Source organism: Carcharhinus amblyrhynchos, chromosome 4, assembly GCF_965287045.1.
Source record: "Carcharhinus amblyrhynchos chromosome 4, sCarAmb.v2.hapA, whole genome shotgun sequence".
NCBI lineage: Eukaryota > Metazoa > Chordata > Chondrichthyes > Carcharhiniformes > Carcharhinidae > Carcharhinus > Carcharhinus amblyrhynchos.
The window spans coordinates 20873210-20892411 of NC_137327.1; the positions used below are offsets into that span (position 1 = coordinate 20873210).

The following is a 19202-nucleotide window of genomic DNA, read 5'->3' on the forward strand; positions in this document are numbered from 1 at the left end:
ACTTTAAAGAATGGGGTCACTGTTGTAATGTAGGAAACATTTCAAAAACAGGATAGCATAAACTAGATATAGCTGAGTACTGCTATGACTTTATTTTATTGTAAATAAGACACAAACTATCCCTAAAGGAAATCAGATATATAATGCCCATTTTTAAATATATTTCACACTATCACCCTGTGAGCATGGCCTTCAAAGGATAATGGGCTCTTTTTCAAAAGCATCTTGACTTTAGGTGAACCTTCAGTTCAAGGAAGACAGAGATACCCCACCAATCACCACCAAATTTTGACAATGCCCACCTATTATAACTATCAATGACACAGCCCCAAAGGCAGTAGATAATTTCATCTACCTCAAATGCACAAGATACGTGCTTCAGAAACGTCTGCATTGATAACAAAGTGGCAAATCCAATTGCCAGATCAAATTCAGCTTTTGCCCTTTCATGCAGAGACTGTGGAAGAAATGAGATTTGATTTGATTTATTTTGACTTATTATTGTCACATGTATACAGTGAAAAGTATTGTTTCTTGCACGCTATACAGACAAAGCATCCCATTCATGGAGAAGGAAAGGAGAGAGTGCGGAATGTAGTTATAGAATTCATAGAATCATAGAATCCCTACAATGCAGAAAGAGGCCATTCGGTCCATCAAGCCTGCACCAACCGCAATCCCACCCAAGCCCTATCCCAGTAACCCCACATATTTACTCTGCTAATCCCCTGACACTAGGGTCAATTTAGCATGGCTAATTAACCTAACGTCTTTGGACTGTGAGAGGAAACTGGAGCACCCGGAGGAAACTCTCGCAGACACAGGGAGAATACACAAACTCCACACAGACAGTGATCCAAGCCAGGAATCGAACCCAGGCCCCTGGAGCAAACTCCACACAGACAGTGATCCAAGGCCGGAGTTGAACCTGGGTCCCTGGCTGTGAGGTAGCAGTGTTAACCACTGTGCCACGGTGCCACCCTAAGTGTTACAGTCATAGTGTGTAGAGAAAGATCAATTTAATGTGACGTAGGTCCATTCAAAAGCCTGATGGCAGCAGGGAAGAAACTGTTCTTGAGTTGGTTGCTAAGTGACCTCAGACTCTTGTATCTTTGTCGCGATAGAAGAGATGTCCAGGGTGCGTGGGGTCCTTAATTATACTGGCTACTTTTCTGAGGTATTGGAAAATGTAGGCAGAGTCAATGGATGGGAGGCTGGTTTGCATGATGGACTGGGCTTCATTCACGGCTCTTTGTAGTTTTTTGCGGTCTTGGGCAGAGTAGGAGCCATACCAAGGTGTGATACAACAAGAAAGAATGCTTTCTATAGTGCATCTGTAAAAGTTGATGAGACTCGTAGCTGATTCCTTAGTCTTCTGAGAAAGTTGAAGCATTGGTGGGCTTTCTTAACTATAGGATCAGCATGGGGGGAGGTATCTTAACAACAAAACTTGCTGTGTACAAACAAAACCACAAAATGCTGGAAGAAGTCAGCAGGTCCGTTAGCATCTGTGAAGAATTAATGTTTCGTGTCCAATATGACTTCTTCAGAACTGGAGGGAATGGGCTACCTCTTTGGACTTGAAACATTAACTCTGTTTCTCTTCCCACAGATGCTGCCAGACCCTCTGAGGTTTTTCAGGTTTCCAGCAGTCGTAGTATTTTGCTTCCATTGCTGTGTTCAAAGCTGTGTAAATACCTATCCTCCTACATGCCTGTGAGATCTGCACTACCTACTTCATTAAGCAGCTGGAGAGTCTCCACATGAGATGCATTCGGAATATCATGGGCATCAAATAGGAGGACAAAGAGATTGTGGGGATAGGGCCTGGGATGGCATTATTGTTGATGCAGACTCAATGGGCCAAATGGCCTCCTCCTGCACTGTAGGGCTTCTGTGATTCTTAAGTGCCCAACACTGGGGCAGAAATGTCAGGAATTGAAGAGCTCATCGTTAAGAGTTCAGCTCAGATGGAGTGGTCATATAGTAAGCATGACAGATGATAAAATCCCTAATGTGGTCATGTATTCGCAACTTAAACTTGGATGTCCCTGTGAAGTAGACAGATTTTTAAGGTTCAAGGGCTCCTTGAAGGCGGCCCTCAGGAAATGTGGCCTACCTACCACTGGCTTGGAGAAAAAGGTACAAAAATAACCTACCTGGGAAGCAATCTAAAGTAATGGTGTTTCCTTCAGGCAGCAAATACAAAAGGCAGGCTTGAAAGACTGGGCAATCCAAACAAAATCAGTCAATTCATTCTTTCTCGCACAGTAGAAAGCCATGCAGGCCTGCAATCAGGCTCCATTAGAACAACGGATGATTCGACACATGCAAGAGCCAGTCATCTCTGATTATGCTGGTAAACTGACGATGATTATACCCACTTAAACAGGTCCTTTACCAGCACAAGAGAAGAGTTATTGTTCAGCCATAACAATTTTATTCTTAAAAACTTAAGTGGAGGGCCAAAAGCCATAATACAGAAATTGAACTAGTCTAGTCATGTGGCTGCAAGACCAGGTCCAAAGCTGGGAATTCTGAAGCTTGGCATGAGCCAAGAGTGTAATGGAACACTCTCCACTTGCCTGAATGAATAGCTCCAAAAACACTCAACAATGCCATCCAGGACAAGGCCAGCCCACTTGATAGTCACCCCATTCAAGGCTTTAACATTCACTTTCTCCAGCACTGATGCACAGTACCATCTACAAGATGCAATGCAGCAACTCGCCAAGGCTCCTTTGACAGCACCTTCCGAACCTGAAACCTCTACCACCTAAAAGAAGATGCATGGGAACATCACCGTCTGCAAATTCGCCTCCAAGTCACACACCATCCTGACTTGGAACCAAAATGCCATAACTTCATTGTCACAGGGCTAAAATGTTGGAACTCCCTTTCTAACAACACTGCAGGTGTTCCTACAATACATAGACTGCAGTGATTCTAGAAGGTAGCACCTTCTTGAGGGAAATTAGGGATGTGCAATAAATGCTGGATGAATCAGCGACACCCATATCCCGTGATGTTATACTATGTAAAGAGAAAGAGAAGGGGTTCATTAATAATCCTGTTGTGCAGGGTCCTTTAGGGAACACTGACCATAACATCCCAGTCCTGACATTGATTTTGGGGCAGCACAGTGGTTAGCATTGCTGCCTCACAGCGCCAGGGATCCAGGATTCAATTCCGGCCCCAGGTGACTGTGTGGAGTCTGCACGTTCTCCCTGTGTCTGATGGGGTTTCCTCCAGTTGCTGTGGTTTCCATACACAGTCCAAAGATCTGCAGGTTAGGTTGATTGGCCGTGCTAAATTGCCCTTAGTCAGTGGGATTAGCAGGGTAAAGATGGGGATAAGGTCTGGGTGGGGTTGTTGTCGGTGCAGGTTCGACGGGCCGAATGGCCTCCTTGTGCACTGTATGAATCCTATGATTCTGACAGGGCTGGACAGACAAGATGCAGGAAAAGATGTTTCCTCTGGCTGGGATGGTCTAGAACAAGGGGTCACAGCCTCAAAATACAGGGTAGGCAACTTAGGACCGAGATAAGGAAAAATTTATTCAGTCAGAGGGCAATGAACCGGGGGAATTCTCTACCAAGGACGCTGTGGGGGCCAAGTCACTGAATACATTTAAGAAGGAAATAGATAGATTTCTAGACTCTAAATGCATCAAGGGATATGGGGGGAGTGTGGGAGTATGCACTGACATAGAGGATGACCCAAGATCGTACTGAATGGAGGGGAAAACCTGATGGGCTGAATGGCCTGCTCCTGCTCCTATTTCTTTATGTTTCTATGAATGAATTAAATATATAGGATATCACGATAAAATGAGTTGTGAAGATGATCAGTCAATATTGCATGAAACAAAACTTGAATTGTATAGGCTAATACATATAGAAAAAGGAAAAGATTGAGAGTTGTAAAAAGTTCATCTTGGTCTTGAGAGGAAGGGTGGAGGGTCTTGTAGCGGGAGTGCACCGAATACCGAATTTTCAATACGTGTCTTTAGTAAAGTAATTTTGGTGCTTTGACAAAGGGTCATCTGGACTCAAAACGTCAGCTATTTTCTCTCCTCACAGATGCTGCTTGACCTGCTGAGATTTTCCAGCATTTTCTCTTTTGGTTTCAGATTCCAACATCCGCTGTAATTTGCTTTTATTTAATGTAGGGAGGAGGATGGGCAAGTAAGACCCATATCTGAAAGTTAGAAGAAACAAAAGATGAATCTTCAAAGGGACAATAAACAGAGCACTGAAGGAAAAGCTATTTGTGAGAATTAGCAGTCCACTAAATGAATTAGGGAATTTAATTGAACAGGGAGAAATCTTACTGTAATTTGAAAAGAAATGAAATTTAAAACCATTAAATCTTAACAAAATAATCAAGTCGGAGAAAGTTGTGTCTAATTTGTTCCCCATTAAGTTCTCCAGTTAATGACTGATACTCTATAGTATAATATAGATATTTCAGAAGGATTAATTTATCAAAATTCTTTCTGGAAGTCAGGTGGGTTCTCTTAGCTAGTCTTTTTAATTGGCTATAGCATACATGACTCTGCATACATGATAACATGTCAGTAATCAAATTATGAAGTTTTGAAAAATAGGAATGATGTGTTTTCTAGGTGTAGGACTTTCCTGCGTTGTTCATGTTTTTCTCTTCATAGACCCTTGTATTCTTGGGGCATTATTCCAAAGTGAGTATTATGTACTGAGTGCACAATGTGTTGTTGGAGCCTGATTAAACCAGCTAGGTGCTTCTTCCTAATTATTAAAATTATTTTATTTAGGTAACCACACCAGAGATGATGATGCCAAGCACCATGTTTCTCCCTACAACTGTTCCAGAGAGAGAGAGCCATTCGGTGACTGCAACAAGCTCCAATGCAGAGGACACCACAAAACTACTAGGTATGTTGGTTATTAGCAGCCAGACGGGAAATGTAAAATGCATTGCTGAGTACCTATCATTCTGCAGCTTGTACTGTCATTGTTTTTACACAAGTCAGGCTATAGAATGTAATGACTTTGCATTATCAGAGAAAATGTTGCATATTGATTTGTTTATTATTAATGTTTTATGGCTCTACATTAACCATTGCTCACTTGCCTAGGGCAAGTAAGCATCATCGCGTATTAGCCAAACTTTGTCCATCACTTGCATAAGTAGGCAATATATAAACAAATGACCCAAAATTGATAATGATATTGCACACAAAATTCTAAAAGTCCTGATTCAGATCAGTTTCTGAAACAATTGTAAGTTAACAAGGAGAGTTTCTTCCCTCCACCTTGGGACTCTCTTAGATTCATATGTATCACACTTACCTTGACAAATGCTCTACTCTTGGATTCCTTACGGGCAACATTGCAAAATGAAAATACCCAGGCATTGGGTGGAATATTGCTATGCAGAACCTGTGTGTTTAAGCCAATCAGATATTCGTTATGTTTCCCAAAGGCGGAATCAGAGGATAGTAAAATGGTACGGAGTGTATGTCGGGCATCTGCTCCAGTATCTCTCTTTCTTTATGCTCCAGCCCAAAAGTTAAAACTAACTCCACACAGTCTTTAGAGTTGAATGGGCAATTCACGTGAGCGAGTTAGCTTGTACTGCTTTAGACTTGGTGCATCCAAGAAGAGAGGTTTGTTCATGCCGTTGCCAATTATTTAGCAATTTTGGGGAAATGTGTTAAGAGGTATCTTGTTCCACTGGTCAATATTCTGAAAGTTAATGTAGAGCCTTGTGTCTGTTTATCAGTGTGAACCCCATAATCTGTACTTTCTTTAAGGTCAGATTGTGTCCTGAAAGACTTTCTGTGAGCAAAAGTTGTCAACTTACAAACATTTGATTTTGCATTCCAAGCTTCAGTCTTCCAGCATCTTTGAATTTCAACGTTATCCCCATTTTACAGTTCAGTATCAGTAGTTTTATTCTGACACCTTCATTCTAGTAGGGGCACATTCATTTTACCATGTGCCCTTTTAACTCCTTCACTATTGAATCTGCCTTTCTTTTTTCACTTCCGCAACTCCTGTTCCATGAAGCTGCTAGAAGCTAGCTTTTAAAGTAAAAATATTGAAACCAGACTGCAGGAAGTGAATCTCAATGGCAATACAAAGTGAATGAAACAATCAGCTAACAATTCTGAATTTGAACACCAAAGTATTTTGTAGAATTAGTTGTATCTATTGGAATTGTATCCCTTAATGTGGGAAATGAAATAGATATTTCTATAAATTTATTAGAATAAGGGCTGCCTGATTTGTGTGCATCCAGGCTTGTTTTTTTCCATCAGAATCTACCTTTGGCAAATGTCAGATTATGGAGTCACCACTGTTTTTGGAAATGTTCTTCCTGTTTATTCAGCGTGCTAACATAAACAGCAGTTTCACCTTGGCAGTGAATATTGTTACATGCACCTAGCATTGCCTCATCAAAAACGCCGGTGCCAACTTAAAAAAAAACTCAATTTGTGCTTCAAAACTGGTTGTATAACCATTTCACCGCGTTACAGCACAGTGCCAAAATGAGCTGAATCTCGAGGCACGCTAAATGATCTTATAACGAAATGTATGATATTGAAGACCTAGCGTATTGATAACACGGGTGTGTACAAAGCTGAATGCAAAGTAGCAGAAACATCACTGCCTCTGTAAGTGATATGGCTATTGGCCCCAGTTATTGGTTTCTTGAGGATAAGAAAAATAAACTCCAGTAAATTTTATCAATTTGATCTGTTTCTAAAAAACAAACCATTGAATAAAAATTGCTATAAAATATTTAAGGTATTTTAATGAAGTGGTTACATATTGTATTTTGGTATTGAGCTGTACAATGCACAAATGGTATTATAAATCTAAATTTTTAGTCAATATGGCGATTACGAGTCTCATATTCAGTAAAAGCAAATTAGAAGTGGGACTTATTAGAAATTACACTACCCACTGATAGTTCTCATTAAATTTGTTTTCATTAGAAACATCAGATCCACCAGAAAAGAGCAGTGTACCTTCGGAAAGTACAGAGCGTAGCATGGAACCAAAGTCTTCTGTTGACCAGAATTTAGTGAAGGATGATGCTGGGTTCCTGTGCTGGAAGAAAGGATGTAACCAGTTGTTTAAGACTTCCACTGCACTTCAGGCCCACTTCAATGAGATTCATGCAAAAAGGCCCCAACTACCTGTATCAGATCGTCATGTCTACAAATACCGCTGTAATCAGTGTAGCCTAGCCTTCAAGACCATTGAAAAACTCCAACTGCACTCTCAATACCATGTTATTCGAGCTGCCACTATGTGCAGTCTGTGCCAGCGCAGCTTCCGTACCTTTCAAGCCTTGAAAAAGCACCTAGAGACCAGCCACCTGGAACTGAGTGAAAGTGACATCCAGCAGTTGTATAGCGGACTTGCGGTCAATGGTGACGTTGTGGCCCTGGGTGATGCATCTCTTAGTGAAGACCAGGCTCTGGGGGCAGACGAGGATAAAGATGAGGAGAGTGATTCCGACGAGAAGCAGAGCCCTGTCGGAAGCGACTCTGGCTCCGTCCAAGAAGATTCCGGATCTGAGCCAAAGCGGGCTCTGCCATTCAGGAAAGGCCCCAATTTCACGATGGAGAAATTTCTGGATCCCTCTCGCCCCTACAAGTGCACCGTTTGTAAGGAGTCCTTCACGCAAAAGAACATCCTGCTGGTCCATTACAATTCTGTATCCCACCTGCACAAGCTGAAAAGGGCACTTCAGGAATCTGCTACTGGTCAATCTGAGCCAACAAGCAGCCCGGATAACAAGCCTTTTAAGTGCAACACATGCAACGTGGCCTACAGCCAAAGCTCGACCCTAGAAATCCATATGAGATCAGTGTTACACCAGACCAAAGCACGAGCAGCAAAGTTAGAAGCTGCTAGTAGCAGTGGAAGTGCTGGTGGTACCAGTAGTAACAGTAGTGCTACTCTAGCATTGTCAACATCTAGCCCGAGCCCAATTGGCAATAGCAATGGTAACGTTGACATTAGCATAAGTGGCAGTGGATGTGGAGTTACATATAGTGCTACCTCTAGCTTAGGTTTAATGAGCGGAAGCCAGATCGCGACCGATTCCATTGGAACGTGTACAATTAGCAACTCGATTGCGACCAGCATTGCCACATCTTTGGAACAGAAGGATGCCAGCAAGAGGAAAATAGCTGACATGATCACATCCCGGCAACAGACCCAACAGCAGCAGGTCCAAACCTTGGCCCACGTTCACGCCCAAGCCCAGGCTCAGGCCCAGGTCCAGGCTCAGCTACAGCAAGAGCTTCAGCAAGCTGCTCTCTTCCAGCCCCAGCTCTTCAATCCAGCCTTACTCCCACATTTTCCCATGACCACTGAGGCGCTACTGCAGCTCCAGCAACAGCAGCTCCTGTTTCCGTTTTATATACCGGGCACCGAGTTCCAGCTGAACCCAGAGATCAACATACCAGCCAGCAGTGCCACGTTAACAATGCCGGGCACTAACACTTTGCTGGAAGATGTGAAACCCCATGCCCAGAGCCTGCAGCACCAGCTGATCCAACAACAAGGGCAACAGTCCTCACTGACACCGCAACATGCAAACTTGCTTCAACAAAGCCAGCAGCTGGACAAGAAACCAAAGGCGGTCATCAAAGACAAAGACGGGCACAAGGACAAGGAAAACTCGGAGAAATCCGACGAAGGGTTGATGTCGAAGGAGATATCCGTGGAGGCGCACAAATCCAAAGATAGGAAAGAGCAGACTGCGCCCGAAGCGTCCTTGCTCCCTCCCCGAATCCCCTCTGACGCCCGGGGCAACGCCACCAAGGCCTTGCTGGAGAACTTTGGCTTCGAGCTGGTCATCCAGTACAACGAGAACAAGCAGAAGGTCCAGAAGAAAAGCAAGAACGGCTTGAGCGACAACGTGGACAAGCTGGAGTGCGACAGCTGCGGGAAGATGTTCTCCAACATCCTGATCCTGAAGAGCCACCAGGAGCACGTGCACCAGCAGTTCCTGCCCTTCGAGGAGCTTGAGCACTTCGCCAAGCAGTACAGGGACAGCTATGACAAGCTGTACCCCCTGAGGCCACAGACGCCGGACCCCCCTCCCCCTCCCCCGCCTCCACCCCCACCCCCGCCCCCGCCGCCAGCACCCCCCCAGCCGGCCAGCGCCCCCAGTCTCCCGTCCAGTGCTCCGGCCCACACGCCGCCTGCGATCGCGACCTCCCAGCCCTCGGTGTCGATATCTCAGCTCTCCATGCCGATGGACCTGCCCATCTTCTCCCCGCTGCTGATGCAGTCGATGCCTCTGCAGTCTCTCCCGCCGCAGCTGCCCTCGCAGCTCACCCCCGTGGAGCCCAAACCCGCCGACCTGGCTCAACTCTACCAGCAGCAGCTGAACCCCAGCCTCCTGCAGCAGCAACAGAACAAGCGGCCACGCACGCGCATCACGGACGAACAGCTCAAAATCCTCCGGGGCTACTTTGACATCAACAACTCACCCAACGAGGACCAAATCAAAGAAATGTCAGACAAGTCAGGGTTGCCCCAGAAGGTGATTAAGCACTGGTTCCGAAACACACTCTTCAAAGAGCGGCAGCGCAATAAGGATTCGCCCTACAACTTCAACAATCCCCCCGTCACCTCACTAGAAGACCTGAAGGCGGATTCGAAGCCCCCCTCCCCGGAACCTGCCAGGGCAGAGTATTACAGAAGCAACCGGTCGACCCGCACCAGGTTCACCGACTACCAGCTGCGGGTCCTGCAGGATTTCTTTGACGCCAATGCCTACCCGAAGGACGACGAGTTTGAGCAACTGTCCAACTTGCTGAACCTGCCGACTCGCGTGATCGTGGTGTGGTTCCAAAACGCGCGGCAGAAGGCGCGCAAGAACTACGAGAACCAAGGGGATGGCAAGGAGGGCGAACGCCGCGAGCTGTCCAACGACCGCTACATCCGCACCAATAATCTCAACTACCAGTGTAAAAAGTGCAGCTTGGTATTCCAACGCATCTTCGACCTCATTAAACACCAAAAAAAACTGTGCTACAAAGATGAAGATGACGACGGTCAGTACGACAGTCAGACTGAGGACTCCATGGACGCATCTGAGATGTCAGGGCCCTCTGCTTCATCCTGCAGCACTCCTATGACCTCAGCTGTCTGTGCTTCAACGGCAACATCAAATGTCACCTCTGGGAGCGCGCCCGAGAAGGAGGAAGGTGTCTCCAATCCAGAGTTACCCGACGAGAAACCAAAGCAGCCCGAATCTCCTGATACACAGCAGCAGCATTCACAAGAGAAGCTGTTACAACCAAAACCTGAGGTACAGCAGCAGCCGCAACAAGATCAGAAGACACAGGTAACGCAGCAGAAGGCCCCCCAGCTCTCCTCACCCTCACAGTCGCAGCAGCAATGCTCTGTACCCCAAGCCATCCCCAGCCCATCTCAGCTCCCCCACGTCTCCCTCAACCCCCTTCACACCTCGACACCACAGCAGCTTGGAAACCTACCTCCACAGATGATTCATTACCAGTGTGACCAGTGCAAGCTGGCATTCCCCACCTTCGACCTGTGGCAAGAGCATCAGCAACTGCATTTTCTCTCCGCGCAGAACCAGTTTGTGCACCCCCAGTTCTTAGACCGGCCCATCGAGATGCCCTTCATGCTTTTTGACCCCACCAACCCTCTGCTAGCCAGCCAGATACTTTCAGGAACTCTACCTCAGATCGCAACAAGCTCCGCGTCCTCACCATCCACACCAAATTCCGCCATGAACACACTCAAAAGAAAACTGGAAGAAAAGGCGAGTGTTAGTCCCGGGGATAACGACAGTGGGAACAACGGCGATGAGCCTCAGAGGGACAAGCGCTTAAGGACCACCATCACCCCAGAACAATTGGAAATCCTCTATCAGAAATACCTGCTCGATTCCAACCCCACACGGAAGATGTTGGACCACATTGCACACGAAGTCGGTCTCAAAAAACGCGTCGTCCAAGTTTGGTTTCAGAACACCCGCGCTCGGGAAAGGAAAGGACAGTTTCGGGCTGTCGGTCCTGCGCAAGCTCACAGGCGATGTCCATTCTGCAGAGCCCTCTTTAAAGCCAAGACAGCACTGGAAGCCCACATCCGATCACGCCACTGGCACGAAGCCAAACGTGCCGGCTACAGCCTGATCATGTCCTCTGTCCTGTCAACCGATGGCGACGGAGGAAACCTACTGAAGGTAGATCCGACCGATTGCTCCGGTTTTGCCCAGCTATCCTCAATGAATAGTGACAGTCAGTCTGCTACCCTCTCACCGGTGAACAAAAGCGGGGAATTTTCACCCAAAGCTCTCCTGAGCCCATCATCTATCAAAGTGGAGGGGCTTGAGGAATTTGATGGTCCTACAATTTCTTCAGTGAACTTGGGATTTGACCAAGCCAGGCTTGATAATGATGATTGTTCCTCAGTCAACACAGCTATCACTGACACTACAACTGGGGATGAAGCCAATGCGGACAATGACAGCGCAACAGGAATAATGGCTGAATCCAAACCTGTCCTTTATCAAGCAGAGGGTCTTCAGAGGATAGTGCAATCATCAATACAAGACAATGAAGACAGGATATCATCTGGCTTGGTCAGTCCATCGCCCAGTTACTGTGCTAAAGAGTTGGAAAATGAGTGTACAGTTGATTACAGTGAGACCTCCAGCCTTGCTGATCCCTCCTCACCGTGCCCTGGTGGAAGCAGCACATTGCAAAGGCATGTGGACAATGAGCGTCCAGGGCAAAAACGCTTCCGTACTCAAATGACAAATCTCCAACTCAAGCTGCTGAAATCCTGCTTTAATGATTATCGAACGCCAACCATGCTGGAATGTGAGGTCTTGGGAAACGATATAGGGCTGCCAAAAAGAGTTGTTCAAGTGTGGTTCCAAAATGCTCGGGCTAAGGAGAAGAAATCCAAGCTGAATATGGCAAAACACTTTGGTATCAATCAGACGACTTATGAAGGACCCAAAGCAGAGTGCACTTTGTGTGGCGTCAAGTATAGTGCCCGATTGTCTGTGCGAGATCATATCTTTTCTCAGCAACATATCTCCAAAGTGAAGGAGACCATTGGAAGTCAGCTGGACAAAGAAGTTGAATACATTGATCCAGCCACTGTCCGCCGGCTAATGGCCCAACAAGAACTGGACCGTATTAAGAAGGCTAATGAGGTTCTTGGTTTGACGGCACAGCAGCAAACACTTCAGCAGCAAGGCTTGTTTGATAATCCACCAGTACAAGCTCTTAATCTTCCTACTGCCTACCCAACATTGCCAGGGATTTCACCTGTATTACTGCCAGGTGTGGGCAGTCCTTCATCTTTACCTGGCTTTACTTCATCTAACTCAGGTGGGTAGCATTAATGGTTTAAGTTTGCATAATGTAGCTTTCTTGGTAGATTTCAATCTGATATTTGCCGACCATACAAATTTAACTTGGATCACCTGGAGTCAAATCCAGCCCAACAGATAGGATGAAGGTGTCCTGTCTTTGAAGGCTGCTATCAAAAATGGTTTATACAAATTGCAGAGGATCTAATCCATGACAATAAATTGTTACACATTTGATATTAATTTTTTTTTTGCAATCTTGCTCTAGAAGGCACCAAGGATAGAATGTGGGGAATGGGTTGGGAGATGCTCTTCTGAGACTGGGGCTAAAGTACTTTGTCAGGATGAGCCAAACCTGACCTGGCAGTGCTTTATTCACTATATGCAAAATGGAAAATGTCCCTTTCATGCATGTTATTCTTCCATTTTTACCACACACACATATGCAATAAAACAGAACCACCAAACAAAGCCAATTCAACCTGAAATAGCAACCTTGTTAATGGAATAATATCTCCAGCTTGTAAACTGATAGGAGCTGACTTGCTGACAGGTTTTGTGACATTGGCACTAATCTAGCCCATAGATTAATTGTATGATGTAGTGGATCGGATATGAACTTCATATAGCTTCATGTTTGTTAATTTAATAACAGCAGGTTACTTGACATTTCTTTGGAACAGGATCATGTCACCTGCAGGATTACATTTAAAGATCTTAGCAATGTTATTAAAAGATATCAGCATAATATGGTTAAATTGAACAGAAGTGTAAAGAAGAAAGTCTTTTGATCCAATGTTACTCACCTTTTCGCTGTTACATAGAATCAAATTTTACTGTTGTACTAAATAGCATTCAACAAAATACGACATTAACAATGTGTGTTCAACTCTAATCTGTCCTTGTACTTTAGAAGGCTGTTGCTGTTTCAGTTACAGCGCTGTATAAATTATACAGATTCTGATTTTCTTTTAAGTGAGAAATAGATCTTGGATATATTTTCCAAAATAATTGCATTATTTTGTTAGTGTCCCTCTGCGTTCAGTACTGCGGGAAGTCAACACAAACAGTTAGGACATCTAAGTGCCTCACTCTTTGGAGGAGAATAGTTAAAGTCGTGAAGATTCACAACCTTTCTTCCAAATGCAGCAGCAGAAGGGAATAATCACAGCCCTCCAAGAGATGGAGTCAAACCTCTTTTTCGGTGCTGCCAGGGAAATGGTTATTAGTTTGATAATTAATTTTGAGTATACTATAGGGATTTCATCATGCCATTATGATCATAAGAATAACATAGGACGTCTAGGAGTACTCATTGGAACAATTGAATGCTTAAACCTTTTACTTGCACATAATCAGGCAGTGGAACTGACTCTGCAGTTACTGTTAAGATACCCACATCCATCAGGCTGCACCATTCCTGTCAAGGAACCCACTTGAAACCCTTTATTGAGATTCAGTCCACTAGTCTTCGAGAAGACAAAGTCACAGATTCCCTCCTAACATGACTAAAATGGACACTGCTTACAGTTTGCATTTAAGTGGATGTTACTGCTCATCAGGTTTGCATAGAAGTCAATTTCAGTGCACCATGTTGCTAAATTACATTTCTAATGCCAAGTGAGTTCAGTTGGCACTGAACTATTACAGGCACTGCTTTCCAATAACAATGAGATGCTAATATTTATATCACATGTCTTAACAGGTTTTGCATATTCTGGCCTACATTCTTATCTGCTTGTTACTTGCTTGAGAAACTGATGATCCACCCAGAAAAATATTCAAAATTAGAATTCCTTCAGTGATCTCTCGCCATTATGGCAACTGGAATAAAATACAAATTTATAAATTTTATGGTACTTGTTTAAAATCAGGGCTCAAATCTGTTGTTTTGCTCTCATTTTGACCTCTCAGTAGCATGAAGTTCCATATTGACATTGCTGGATTTTGAATGCCTCACATCCGTGTTTGATGCTACAGATAAGTGTTGGCAGAGTATTCTCCATTGTAGAGAGAGCCATTGTGGAGAGCCATTGTAGCTCAGTTTGGACCAGGTTCTTACCTGTGATCCACACATACCCATACCCAGCACTGGATTCTGATGAGGAGCAGAACTCTCGCTAAATTTCATTTCCCAAGCCACAAGCCTATTTGGGGCCCAATTCAGATGAACTAACTGAGCAGAAACCAAGAGCTGAAGCCTATAACCTGACCTGTTTGCTCCAGTGCTAAACTAACTTGATTCACATTTTATACAACGTGGTTATAACCACAACGATCAAACTCATGTTCCTAATAGCTATTGCGCAATAATTAAGGTTTATTAACAGTAACAATAATTTGTGCCCAACTGCCACCAGAACATTATCATAGAACCCCTACAGTGCAGAAGGAGGCCATTCAGGCCATCAAGCCAGCAGCGACAACAATCCCATCCAGGCCCTGTCCCCATCTGCTGGTATTTATCCTTCTAATCCCCCTGGCACTAAGGGCCAATTTAGTATGGCCAATCAGCCTAACCCACACATCTTTAGCACGTGGGAGGAAACTGGAGCACCCAGAGGAAACCCACACAGACATGGGGAGAATGTGCAGACTCCACACAGACAGTGACCCAAGACTGGAGTTGAAGCCAGGTTCTCTGGTGCTCTGAGGCAGCAGTGCTAACCACTGTGCCACCCTGGTTGAGAAACTGAACACTGTGTGGCAAAGCGTCCCCCCCCCCCCCCCCCACCCCACCCGTCCCCCCACCCCAGCACTGCATTCTTTACAGTGAATTCTTGATAGCGGTAAGGTATCTATGAAAGGTGATGGGGAAGAACTAGGAATTCTCTGGCCATTCATGCCAGCGGGATTTCCTGCTCCAGCCAGCTGTGCACCCCCGCATGGGGATTTCCCACCAGCAGGGTCTGCCCATCGACAGCAGCAGGACCAGAGAATCCCACCACTGGCAAACAACATGCCACCTCCCACTGGCAGGAAACCCATGGCGAGGAGACCAGGGAATCTCACCCTAGATCCTTTAGCTGGGCTAGACTTTATGGTGGTGTAGTCTGGAGGGCAAGACGAGGCGTGTGGCATTCATTCCTGGGTTGCTGGATCAAAACCCTGGAACACCCTCCCTTGCAGCACTGTGAGTGCATCTACACCACAGGGACAGCAGCGGTTCAAGATGGCAGCTCACCATCACTTCCTCAAGATCAATAAATGCTGGCCTAGCCAGCAGAGCCCAAATTGCCACAAATGAATAAAAACAAAATCCCCACCAGTGCAGCAAGGGCCGAAGTGTAGCTCACTGGTGTGTGTCTGAGATGGATGATGCTGCATTGCAAGTCAGCGGAGCATTGAGAGGAGTAAGTTACAAAGTAAGAATGGGAAGAAAACAGAGTTTCAACAAGAGGAAGAATGAAACGGATTTGTACACTGGATGGTGAAATATGTTCTGTCGGGTGAAGCTTTAAATGCTAAAACCTTGCTATCAGAATTTTGTTGTTCTACAACAACTTTATGGTAGTGCTGCATGTTACTTTTGGCCTCACCGTTGACTCATAAAGAGTAAAAGACCTACTTGCATTTGTAAAACTCTCGTCTTAATGAAAGAGACGTGCATGAAAAAAACAAATAACTTGTTCTAACCTATTTTGCAATGTTGTATAAATTGAAAAACAAACTCTTTTTATTTTCCTCAACGTATTTGGGATCTGTTAGTATTTATGTTTCTTCTGCTTTGTATTTTGTTTTTCTTTTAGCTTTAACTTCTCCTAAACCTAACCTTTTGGGCATTCCTGGTTCAACTGCACCCTCCCCTGGCCTTCCTACTACTGGACTGCCAAGCAAGCCACCTTCTTCACTGACATCCCAGGCCCCGACACAGACTACCCCGACAACTCCACGTCCGGCTTCAGCTACCCAGCAACCACTACCCGAACCACGCAAAAGCAAAGAAAACGAGAGGGCGAAAGAAAAGGAGAAAGATAAGATGGACCCTATGCCTACAGCAAACAAGGAGAAAAACGACAACAGCGCCGGCACATCGGTGCCTCTTCCTGGCATGGAGTACGTGGTCGACCCGGCCCAGCTTCAAGCTCTGCAAAACGCACTGGCTTCTGATCCGACTGCCCTGCTCACCAGCCAGTTTTTGCCCTACTTTGTGCCAGGCTTTTCTCCGTACTATGCCCCACAGATTCCCGGAGCCCTTCAAGGAGGATACCTACAACCGATGTACGGGATGGAAGGTCTCTTCCCCTACAACCCAGCTTTATCCCAAGCTCTGATGGGGCTGTCGCCAGGTTCTTTGCTGCAGCAATATCAGCAATATCAGCAAAGTCTACAAGATGCCCTCCAGCAGCAACACAGGCAATTGCAGCAACAGCAGCAGCAGCAACAGCAGCAGCTCCAGCAACAGTTACAGCAACAGCTACAACAGCAGCAACAGCAGCAGCAACAGCCAAAGCAGCAGCCTAAACCAAGCCAAGTCCCCGCCCCACAACTAACAGCTTCTCCAGATAAAGAATCCACCAAAGAATCTATTAAAACAGAAGAGCAAGCCAGTGCTCCCAGAGAAACATCCCTTTCAAAACCAGAGGAACGGCAACAAACAGAAAGCAAAAGTACGGACTCGCTTGACCTGTTCATTGTTTCAAAGGTGCAGTACAAGTTGGTCTGTCGCAAGTGTCAGATGGTCTTCACTGATGAAGAGACAGCCATGAGCCACCTGCAGTCAATATGTTTCTTCGGTCAGTCTGTGATAAATCTGCAAGAGACGGTGCTTCGTGTCCCCACCAGCACCTACCACTGCCTGGCCTGTGATACTACACTGAGCGGGGATGAAGCTCTAAGTCAACATCTCGAGTCAACCTTGCACAAACACAGAACAATCAAACGAGCAGCAAGATACGCCAAAGAGCACGCTAGTTTATTACCTCACTCAGCCTGCTTCCCCGATCCTAACACCGCATCTACCTCGCAGTCTGCCACTCACTCTAACGACAGCCCCTCCTCCAGCCTGTCCCCCCATGCCTCCATAAAATCTTGGCCTAACATTCTTTCCCGAGCCTCAGTCAGGAAGCCCTGTTCTTTACCTTCTCTCTCCTCATCTTCAACAGTTACCTCAAGTTCATGCAGCACCTCAGGGGTTCAGACCTCTATACCAACAGACGGCTATTCAGATGAGTCTGATAGTGAGCTCAGCCAAAAGTCAGATGGCCTGGATTGCCCGCTGGAGGGTCCAAATGACCCCAGCTGCCGCAGAGACAGTAGTCTGACTAGTGTAGGAATGGACACCTTCAGATTGTAAGCTTGAAGATGGACAATATGATTAATAAAAAAAAACAAACCAATTTCAAAAAAGACTAACTGCAATTCCAAAGCTTCTAACCAAAAAAAATAAAATCTTTCAGGATTGTTGTCTCATATTGATATGCTGGCAACATCTAAACCTGTTACACTGGTTGCTAGAAGGTACTATGGTTAGCTGAGCAATGACAGAAACCAGAAAGCAATGAACTGCCTCAATTTAATTACAGTGGTCTTTGAACCTGAAACCCTTTATTTCCCCAGTGCAAACATGCCCTAAGTTGATAGCACAGCAGATGTCAGCATGTACCTTATGGGATGACAATCCACCATTTACAGTTTAGATTTCTTGCTATGTAAGCATTCGGATACCAATGGCTAGCTAAAATGTAATGTCTTGTATTCTCAGGTCAATAGCTCACACCTTGTTCTGTTTTCAGAATCATACTTTGCTTTTGTTTGTTTGTTTTTCCTGTTTTTTGTTTTTTTTTGTTCCAGAAGAAGATTTTTTTTTTCAAAACGGGCAGAAAGTATTCAAAAAAAAGAGTTAAAATATTAAACACATCTTACTGGGGATTTACAAAGAATAGCTCTTCTGCTGTATAATCTGAGGGATAATTAAGCACTCCCATTGCCACCAAAACACAAGAGTGTTGAGGACTTGTAGCTGAGATAACAACGAATTTAAAGGAAAAACTAACTTTCTGTATTTATGATAGATATGAACATTTTGGTGTTGAGTAGTTTGTTGCATTGGAAATGACCTAAACAGTATGGTAGATTGAAAACCTTTGTGTACATTAGCTTTTGTATTGTCCAACAGAAAGCTCTTCATTTTGATGTTGTCTTGTTCATTCCTATAGGGTAGATTGAATCAAGTTACTGGTCTATGCTTTTCTGTCGTATTCCTTCCTTTCCCACCTTCCCCTTCTGACCTTGAAACCTTCCTTAATGCTCACCTTCCTCTTTGAAGGTGCTTTGCTCTAGTTTTATAGAAGGAAGAAAAAAAAAGTAAATTTAAAGATTTTTTGTGGATAGGGTCCTTTTCAATTTTTTTGTGAACCTTTAAGGAACATAATGATTATTTACCTGTGTCTGTAACCTTTGTGCACTTACCTCTCTGCTTTTGTAGATGCTGTGGAATTTTTTCCTATGAAGCAGACATTTGTTTTTTGTGTAGTGTGGCGGCAGTCTGGTCTTTTTTTTGGGGGGGGAGGGAGGGAGGGAGGAGATTAATTATTATTTTTTTCTTTTGTCATAAAGAGAAAAAATTCTCGCGCTTTAACAAAATCCAAAGACATACACTTTCACCATTGGTGCATAAAGATGAAAAGAGGCATCTTTATACTTGAGAATTTGTTCTTCTGATTTAATAAAAATTTAACAAAAAAGGAATGGTAATATCCAGGTCGCTGCCATTGCTTCTTCTGCAAGCAAAGGAGTGGCTTAAGACAAAACAAATAAAAATACCAAAAAAAACTTTTTACTTAAAGGTTTGTCCTTGTATTGTGGAATAAGTGCAGTGGTGGTTAGAAGGCACT

The 19202-nt window shown here is 44.7% G+C and overlaps 1 protein-coding gene across 3 annotated transcripts in view; it reads left to right on the forward strand.

Moving 5' to 3' along the window:
* zfhx3b (zinc finger homeobox 3b) overlaps nt 1–18853 on the forward strand; it is a 462160-nt gene extending 443307 nt beyond the window's left edge. For all 3 annotated transcript variants that reach the window (XM_080186784.1, XM_080186783.1, XM_080186785.1), the window contains exons 8-10: nt 4793–4913; nt 6983–12385; nt 16116–18853. In XM_080186784.1, the coding sequence (XP_080042910.1) occupies nt 4793–4913; nt 6983–12385; nt 16116–17662 (7071 nt within the window). In that variant the 3' untranslated portion in view covers nt 17663–18853. The remainder of the gene's footprint in view (nt 1–4792; nt 4914–6982; nt 12386–16115) is intronic.
* Nucleotides 18854–19202: the final 349 nt, after the last annotated feature.